Source organism: Erythrolamprus reginae, chromosome 1 (genome assembly GCF_031021105.1).
Source record: "Erythrolamprus reginae isolate rEryReg1 chromosome 1, rEryReg1.hap1, whole genome shotgun sequence".
Lineage (NCBI taxonomy): Eukaryota > Metazoa > Chordata > Lepidosauria > Squamata > Dipsadidae > Erythrolamprus > Erythrolamprus reginae.
Window position 1 is genome coordinate 230,858,272 of NC_091950.1, and position 10,157 is coordinate 230,868,428.

Below are 10,157 nucleotides of genomic sequence, written 5' to 3' on the forward strand. Positions count from 1 at the left end.
AGGGAAGATTATTGTACTGATATGACTGACAAACAGATTAAGGAAGATTATTACATTGGGATTGGCAGCGGGGTTTATAGATTAGGGAGGTTTATCACACTAAGAACGACAGTGGAAAATATCTAGATTAGGAAAGAATATTAATACTTTGGTCTTTTTTAATGGAAGATACTTTTCACATAAAATAATGGAATAATAATGATTTATATTTATTTTGATCTGTTGAAGTGGAAATGATATACTGATATAATGAAAGAAGCGAAATAAATGAATTGAGTAGGAAATGTCTTTAAAAATTTCTAACAACCACCCTTCTTCCTATGTATAGATTAAGATACGATATGAATAGTGTTTCTTCTTTTCTTTTTCTTTTCTGCTCTTCTTTTTCTTTCCTTTTTCCTTTTATTCTTTTTTTTTAAAAAAAATTCTTTCCTTCCTGGGCTTTTAAAGAGACGTAAATTTGGATATTTTCAATTCTTAAGGGCAGTTATGATAAAATGAGGGGGCGTTATGTGTTTTCTAAAAACGTTAGAAAGGGATTGAAGCACAATGGCATAGTTAGGAAAAATAGCAAATAGCCAAGAGAAATTTAGATAGCTATAGCACTTTAAATATAAATGAAAGCAAAGAACATTATCTAAAATCCAGATGATAGCACTTGGAAAGGAGGTAGCACAGGATGAATGATATATACCAGAAATAATTGGATAAATAATTAGAAAAATTCGATTAACTTGACTAAGAATTTGGCATTTGATATTGTATTATATTATATTATAATTTGAGTTATGTAAATTGGAATCTCTGTAAGGTGTGAAAAACAATAAAAAATTTATAACCCAAAAAAAGAATGGAATGAATTATCCTTAGCTGGCTAAAATTTAAGAGCAGTAAGAGCAATTTCTCTGCCTTTTAGAAATACAGTGATACCTTTACCGAAGAACGCCTCTATTTACGAACTGTTCTAGATAAGAACTGGGGTGTTCAAGATTTTTTTGCCTTATCTCAAGAACCATTTTCCACTTACAAACCTGAGCCTCTGAAACTGTAACCAGAAAAGGCAGGGAGAAGCCTCTGTGGGGCCTCTAGGAATATCCTGTGAGGAAGCAGGGCCTCCGCCTCCCTGTGGTTTCCCTAATCGCACGCATTATTTGCTTTTACATTGATTCATATGAGAAAAATTGCTTCTTACAAATTTTTCTACTTAAGAACCTGGTCATGGAACAAATTAAGTTCATAAGTAGAGGTACCACTGTACTGAGTAAAGTGAAAAAGCCAATTTCAAGTAAGAACCTGGTAGAATTTTATTTACTTTATTAAGAAACAGCAAACAGACAATGAAGAGTAACAAAAACAACTTTAAACACATTGGGCTGTTGAATGAGCCACCTTGGAAGTGCAGAATATTTTAAAAGGCCATTACAATTACAAGTTTAAACAGCCCAACTGTAACTGCTCCCTTGGCAAATAAGCTCACTGTAATTGCCGTGACATAGACAGAGTCTTGGGTAATATTTCTCCTCTCCCATCAGACTCCTTCTTTCTAATCTTCAAACTGCTTCTCTCAACTTCTCCTCTTCTTGAGCCTCCAAGCTATCATTCACACATTCAAAAAGCACTAGGAGATTCCCTCATAAACAAAACTTCCAGCTTTGCATGCTCCATATTGGCCAAGCTGTTACTCACGAGTTTTTGGTACAAAATCTGTCTTTCCTTCAGTGTTTTTTTTTAAAAAAATCATAAGTAGACTTTCTACTACCAGAATTTCCCACTGTCTTCAAACATCACACCTCCCTTCTTTTCCTTCTGGTTTCCTACAAAGAACAAAGATGCTTTACATATTTCTGAGTGAAATATCTGCAACCTTGCCAGAGCTATCTTCTTTTCTATACATTCTATCCCCCCCTCTTGCTATTTGATTTACATAAGAGTAATTAAATCATAACTGGAACTATTCCAATTCAAAGATTCTGGGTGACACATACACATGCAAACATACATACAGAGAGAGAAAGAGATAGAGGCAGAGAGAAAGAATACAATTATAGCAGTAAGAAAAGAGTTACAAGGAATATGATGTTTGTCCATCGTGTTCGAAGAGGACCTTGACATCTAACACATTTTGGGCTATCCACAATGTGTCTCCAGGTGGCTGATAAAGCCTATATGGACACGAAATGTTCTGCCACATGTCGGGCAGACATGTGTGTGCACCGTTGTTGCAGCATTTTCAGCTCTGGCTTTGCAGAGTGCTCAGTTCTCTTCTGCTATGAATATTCTTTTGGTCTCAGATGTCTGGCACCTTCGGTGGATCAGCATGCGTCATGTTCCAGGGTTTCCCAGGAGGTGCTGTCGATATCGAGGGACTTGAAGGAGGTTTTCAACATGTCTTTGTATTGCTTCCTTTAAGGAATAACTAACAATATCTAAGCTCAGAGCATCTCAAGGACACTGTGTCATTCATGTTATGTGTTTCTTTGTTTGTTTGTTTGTTTGTTTGTTTGTTTGTTTGTTTGTTTGTTTGTTTGTTTGTTTATTCGACTTCTATGCTGCCCAATCCCGAAAGACTCAGGGTGACTTACAAAATAATATAACAAATACAAAAAGATATAAACAATAAAAAGAAACTGAATATAATATATAAACTAAACCCCGTAATAAAATCCATTTGTATAAAAAACAATGATAATCATATTCATGCACACCATTCATACAGTTTGGCCATAAAAGATGTACAATTCATGGCTCCCAGGTCTGCTGGCAAAGTCAGGACTTTATGGCCTTGCGAAAGGCCAGTAGGGTGGGAGCAGTAGACATCGGGGAGGGGGGGTAGTTGGTTTCATAGAGCTGGGTCAGCCACAGAGAAGGCCCTCACCCGTGGTCCTGCCAACTTGTTTAGTCCAGGGTTTCCCAACCTTGGCAATTTTGAAGATATCTGGACTTCAACTCCCAGAATTCACTGGCTGGGGAATTCTGGGAGTTGAAGTCCAAATATCTTCAAGTTGCCATGGTTGGGAAACACTGGTTTAGTCGATGGGACCTGGAGAAGGCCAACTCTGTGTGCTCTTATTGGTCTCTGGGAGGTATGTGGCAGGAGTTATCCACAAATGCTCCTCTGAAGGCCCACTCTTTCATTCTAACATTTTATTATTTTATAGAATAAAATACAAAAATACAAAAGCAAATAGCAAGACACAGAGGGAAGGAGAAGGGGAAAAGAGAAGTGAAGTGAAGAAGAGAGGGAAAAAGAAAGAAAAGGTGTTGACGTCAGACTCCCTCTGATGCAGTAGAATAAAGCATTAATATTGAACCTCAACTTTTTACTGTTCCATAATAGTACTGTATAAATTAGCCATTTCTATAACGACAAATGAAGAGCCACTCTTCAGGTTCCTCAAAAAGCTTCATAGGAATAAAGCAGTTTGGATATTCCTTCAGTTCTGGGATCTGCAGCAGGCCTTCTCACTAGATAAGCTGCTTCAATCCATCTCTGAGGTGCTGTCATAATTATCCAGGCCATAAACCATATGGGACTTTAAAAATGGTAATCAGCAGTTTGAATTGTACCCCAACCTAATCAGCAACCAATGCAACTCCTATAGTATTACAAAAATGAATGTATGCATAACTAACTGGACAAGCTGAATGATCTTATGGAAAGGCAGTGTTAGGTAGAGTGCATGGGGTCATGAATCCAAGAAGTCCCTGATTGCAAAAAGGAAGATTGTGGCTCCCACCAAAATCAAGTACAAGGGTGACCCATGTGATTTCCATCCCATGCCTAAAACATAACCTCTACTGAAAGGGTATACCATTTCATCCAGGACTTTCTGCAGTTGCAACCTCACCCTTTCTTCAGAATTTTCTTCAGAAAAGAAGATTCAAGACTAGCTGCTGGAGATTCAGGAAAAAAAATTAGGTTTGAACTACAGCTTCTTGAGGAGGGAATGCACTACTGGCTGGAGGTTTTCACTAAGCATGTGAAAGTAGGGGTATAATTAAGAAGTGGTACACCAGACAGGACACTAAACCTTTCCATTCCTTTAAGATCCATAGGATCAAAGCAATTCCAGATAAGCTCATTAAATAAGCTTGTGCCAATTCTCCTCCAGCTAACATCCAACTCTCAATGAGTTCATCTGTTTGATTTTGTATGAAGTCATTACAGTGACGGCCCAGTACACAAGGTTTGGCCTGATTTTCTGTCAAATCAAGTTTACTAAATATCATAAGGGGAAAGAAATCTCATTCCACTGATTTTCTTGCTATAATGTAGACTAGAATTTGAGCTCTTCCCCATGTTCAGTCACATTCATATTCATCAACATCAACGTAGGCTGCAGCTTTATAATCTCTTCTCCAGTTTCATATTTTATTTTATTTATTTTATTTTAATTTCATTTATTGTATTTGTCATACAAATATAGTATTGTATTGTAGTATGTTTAACATAATATACTTATAATATAAATATAAAGTAGAGATAGAAAAGATAAAAAAAACCCATTTAGACAGGAACGGTAGGCACAAAGATGCACTTATGCACACCCTTTACAGACCTCTTAGAAAAGGGGAGAGGTCTATTGTATATAATGTAAGATTGATATTCTGGATCTCTTTGGTAAACCACTGTATTTCTTTGGTACAGTGAGCAGAATTTGAAATAATCCCCAAGTAACCTTTGCAAACCCATCTCACTGTGCACGTGGGGTGGGTCAATCAAATGGTTCCATCATATAGAGGTCATTGGCACTGGCTGACAGGTAAACCAGAAAACGGTCTGATTATGGCAAAAGATTGAGGAAAATGTCTCCTGTCACATTTCAGCTACTGTGAAATATGTTGATCTCATCATCATCTGAGCCCATGATCATGGAAGACAAGGTTTCTAAATTCATAGTAGCCATGAAACATCTGAGTTCACCCCTCATGGGTGAGATGTCTCCCAAAACCAAAAAGGTGAGCACTTCAATGCCAGCCCTATGATGAGGGTCATCAGCTCAGACAGAAATGAAGCTGTGCAGCAATAAGACCAGTGCAATATCAACACCATCAATTTGTTCCTTGAGGCTAAGCTTATGAGTAAGAATTTACAGGCAATTATATACATATCTATTTTTATGTATTTATTTAGCAAATTTATGTGGCCACTTATCACCTGCAGAGTCTCCTGAATAACTATTGATACTTATCCATCCTTCCTTTTCCTAAAGTCATGGCTGGTTCAGTGCTTGGTAACGTGAAGACCTCCCTTTGAAGGAGCTGTGGAATCCCTCCCATGAAGAGATTCCGGGGGCGGAGCTTTAACGTCACCGGCAGGTTGCCCCCGGAATCTCTTTGTGGGAGGGATTCCCCGTTTGGGTTTGAGTTTGGGTTCGGTTCAGGTTCGTCTGAATTTTGCGTAAAGTTCGTCTGAACTTGCTAAACTCGAACACCGTTGGGTTCGCCCATCACTAGTTATTATATATATCATAGAAAAGGAAGCAACATTTGTTATATTTAAAGAGAAAGAGAGGGAGAGGGATGCAGTGGCTTCGATTTAAAGAACCATGAGTAGAAAATATAAATACAGTACTTACATGTATTAGATGGATATATAAATAGTATTCATATTAACTTTGATTAACTGATCTTCAATTGTAATAATAATGATTGGTATATATGTTTGTATGTTGTGTATGTTTTTAAATGTAATAAATAAATAAATAAATAAAAATGAAAAATAAAGAACCATGAATGGAAGCAGAATATGCCTTAATACCAAAAACTTAGAGGGCATTTAGAGGGCAGGAATTATTAGTGTATGTGTGTAATAATATTACAGGAAATTACAAGATTGCAAGAAATTACAAGATGTTTTGTAGATAAAGTCTTGATGATAAGGCAAGTCTTAAGTAATCATTACCACATAGAATGATTGGATCCACATGTCTGGATCTGAGGTCATTTGGTTCATAGAAAAGTCATGCATGTATTAATGCAAAAATAACACTTCCACTTTTTTAAAACAATTACTTTAAAACTAGGAGCCAGTTTGGTGTAGATATTCAAACTTTGAGTTAAAAAACTGGGAGACCATGAGTTTGAGTTTTGATTTAGATATTAAGCCAACTGAGTGAGTTTGGACTAATCACTTTGTCTCAGGCCCTAAGAAAAATGGAATAGCAAACCTTTCCAAAGATACAATTGATTGGAAGGAAGGAGGAAAATGACAGAACATATATTTTAAAAAAGAACATATCTTCTATCTATGGTTTCTTCAATTAGAAAGAATAAATAGGAAATTTTATTTTAAGTTTGAGTTGAGATCCTGGTAAGCCATCATCAAACATAAAAAATAGTTCTGGGTTTGATACATGGAATGTCTAATTTCATATAAGTTAGCACCTCAGAAAAATTGCAACCTAAATCCCAATCTAAGTATGTTAGATGCATAAAATGTATTATTCCAGTGTTGGCTGGTAATGTCTGAAGCTACTAAATCAAATATAAAGGTGGGGGGATTGAAAAACATTTTTCTAAAAATATAGTAATTTAGAGTTGTTTTTTTAATGTTCCTGGTTCAATGAGAGCGTGTTCAGGATAAATGTCCTAATTGCACTAATATTTTGGCTTAATTAATTAAACTTGGCCAACTTTAGCTGAAAAATTAAGCCGAGTCAGACTTCATGCATATTTGAGAACAACCTAAGACTGAAAATAGTCTTAGAAGAAGAATAAATAAATTAATTCAATTCAATTCAGTTAATTAACTCAAAGTGCAGTTTGCCTACACATGGCTTAAGTACTGTTCCTTCCGTTCAAAAGAGAATTGTACCAACTATAAGTAGGTTCATCCTTCTTCACAGAATGAAACCCCATTCAACAAAGACAACAACAATCATAAATCCAAGTAGTAATATAGTATATCTTTAAAATATATACAAAGCATCCTAGAACATTAGCCCTAAGTAGTAAAAATATAGGTAAACATTTATCCTACCATATTTAATGACTAATGGCATACATTAATACATAGATGTGGTGCCAGACTAAAGTAGCATGAAGATCCTTCAATATAATTTATAAGAATTCATTTGTGGATCTTACAGTTTCAGAAATAAAAAAACCTCCCCTGGTCCAATGTGTCAGAAACACATGGGACACTTGCTCCAGGGTAAGATATTTTTGCGGTTTTAATCTGCAAGTCAGCAGATGTCTCTGAGCAGGTGGAAGATAGGAGTCCAAAGCAGGCTATGAGATGCCCGAGAAATTCAAATTCCAACACACACACACACTCAGAAAATTCTATGAACTTCCTAGAAATGGGAAGTTTAAGACGTATTCAAAAAGAATATATGAAGTGGCTAGTTAGCTAGCAACAAAATTACATCTGTACCAAGATTTTCCCATTAGAGTATTTCATATGTAAGCATTATTTTTGCACTATGCCGCTTATTCAGAATAATGTGCTTGCTTCAGAAGGAAACTAGCATTTGAATGAGACTTGTGCCTCCATATATAGGATGTACAAAGTAAACAGTGAATGAGAGTGCAAGAAGCTCCTAATTAAATTATGCACAGTGTTAGAGCAACCCAAAAGACACCTAAATTTTACAAGATGGCTATAGCTTATTAATTAATGGTGCCACTTACTTGGATACAATCCTATATTGACTGATGGCTGGGTCCATCTGTCCGCTGGTTGATATCTCACAAATATCCCAAATAAAATGATAATGATCACTTGTAAAAGAATGGCAACAACAGGGAACCTGATCCGCATATTGGTGGAGAAAGAATTTGAGCGGTGCATCCTTGCTGGAGTTTGGCAAAGAATGATAAGGACAACTCCTACAACTTGCTGTTTGTTTTAAACTGGGTTGCATCATAATGACATAGCATAACCTCCTGCTTGTAAAGCATCAAGCCTACTGAAGGAGGTACTTATGTTTACTAAATGGTTCCTACTTAGAAAACTTTTTTTAAAATTCATCTTTAAGATTTATATCCATTCTTTCAAAGGTTTCCCAGAATATAAATTTATATATCTATATAATGCAAGGAAATGATTGGACAAATCAAATGATTCCAACTTCTATTGTTTTAACAGCATATGTTTGAATGCTTTCTCATACATCTTGTTTAATAAAATATATAATACATCAATTTGTGTCTCAGTGCAAATTCCAAAAAGTCTTTCAATAGTTTTAAAGCTACACATTGTGTCCACAACCATGTGTTTTCAAAGATAAGACAAAAATAAGTACTACTACAGTCAGACAGATAATACTTTTTTAAAAGTGTAAGCTTCCTTTTTTATATTCTAATATGCAAGTACAGAGAAATATACACATAAATATAAATTAAGACTTATTACAGTGGAAATAATGTTTGAACCAGTTCTTTTAAAATATTTTGAGGATAAAATTATGAAGAATGTTTGCAGGAATTAGGTATGTCTAGTTTAATGAAAAGAAGGACTAGAGATGACATGATAGTAGTGTTCTAAAATCTAACGGGCTACCACAAAGAAGAGGGACTCTCAAGCTACTCCAAAGCACTTGAAGGCAGGACAGGAAGCAATAGATAGAAACTAATCTGTTGTGATTCCGTCTGAGGCCCCTCAGGGAACGGCTGATCCTCTGCCGGCTTCCTGCTCAGAGGGGGAGGATGAGGAACAGGAGGTTCAGGCAGACGGGGAGGAGGAATCTCAGGCTGAGGGAGAGGGAGGACAGCCAGAGTCCCCCGAGAGGAAGCTCTCCCCAGCAAGCAGCCTGGATTCCTTAGATGAAAATGCACAAGCAATAATCGATCTCCGGCAGAGAAGAGCAACACAACGAAGGGGACAATTAGCCAGGTACTTTCAGCACTAAAGAGGCAACAGCTGGGTTTGGGTGTGGTGCTCTCTGGAAAGGCTGAAAAGGCAGACCCACCCTTCCTGGCTTGTGGAGTATTATCTTTGGGAGTCCTGGGACCTGGCTGTGATCTTTGGCATCTTGGAATTCTGGTTTGTGACTTTGAATACTGAAACCTTGGGGGGGGGGGGGAAGGTGTGGGTCTTATTCTCTACAGTGGTGGGTGTGCCAGCAAGAAGTCTGCTGTATTGTCTGGCCATCAGGACTCTGCTGTGAAGTCTCATAGCCTGCCTGTTGGGAAGAACAGGTTTTTCTCTGTGTTTATTTTTCAAACTATAAAGTGCTTTTGCTTTTACCAGCGTGTCTGGCTGCTTTTTCCAGTTGGTGTTGAAGTCTGGGGGCACCCAGACAGAACATAATCAAGGAGGGAAGCAAGTGAGAGCTAAGGAGACATTTCCTAACAGTGAGAACAATTAGTCAATGGAAAGAATTGCCTACAGAATTTGTGGGTGCTTCATCATTAATGATTTTTAAGAAGACACTGGACAGCCATTTGCCTGAAATGGTATAGGCAGTGATGACAAACCTTTTTTCCCTCGGGTGCCAAAAAAGCATGGGCGTGCACTATTGTGCATGCATGAGTGTCCATACCCATAATTCAATGCCTGGGGAGGGTGAAAACAGCTTCCCGTGCCCACCCGGATGCCCTCTGGAGGCCAGGAATAGGCTGTTTTCCCAAGTTCTGGTGGGCCCAGTAGGCTTGTGTTTTGCCCTGCCCAGGCTCCAAAGGCTTCCCTGGAGCTGGGGGAGGGTAAAAATGCCTTCCCCCATCCCCCTGGAGGCTCTCTGGAAGCTAAAAATGCCATCCCAGAGCCTCTGTATCAGTCAAAATTCAGCTGGCTAGCACATACATACACTAGGGCAACGGCTCACGTGCCAGCAGATATGGCTCTGCGTGCCACCTGTGGCACCTGTGCCATAGGTTTGCCATCACTGGTATAGGGTTTCCTGCTTGAGCAGGGATTTGGACTAGAAGACCTTCAAGGTCCCTTTCAACTCTGTTATTCTGTTATTTTGTGGAATGTTTTAAAATGAATAAACATTTATAATATGGCTGAGCAAAGACCCCAAGAATTTGTTCAATTTGAATAGCACCCTGCTTTAACTCACCTTATTTTGTAGGCTGCTTCATTTGAGAAGTCTGATTTCAGTTAGAATCAGCAGCCTAGACAGTAACTAGAAATCAAGTAATCTCATAATTAATTTCAAATAAATAGATGGTGAGACTTTCTTTTAATTCTACATTTCACATTCTTTTGT

General features: G+C 37.6%; 1 protein-coding gene across 1 annotated transcript in view; it reads right to left on the reverse strand.

The window, feature by feature from the left end:
* Positions 1 to 7,811, reverse strand: part of RHAG (Rh associated glycoprotein) — a 28,151-nt gene extending 20,340 nt beyond the window's left edge. Inside the window, exon 1 of the mRNA XM_070732489.1 lies at positions 7,636 to 7,811. Coding sequence (XP_070588590.1) covers positions 7,636 to 7,795 — 160 coding nt within the window. The 5' untranslated portion in view covers positions 7,796 to 7,811. The remainder of the gene's footprint in view (positions 1 to 7,635) is intronic.
* Positions 7,812 to 10,157: the final 2,346 nt, after the last annotated feature.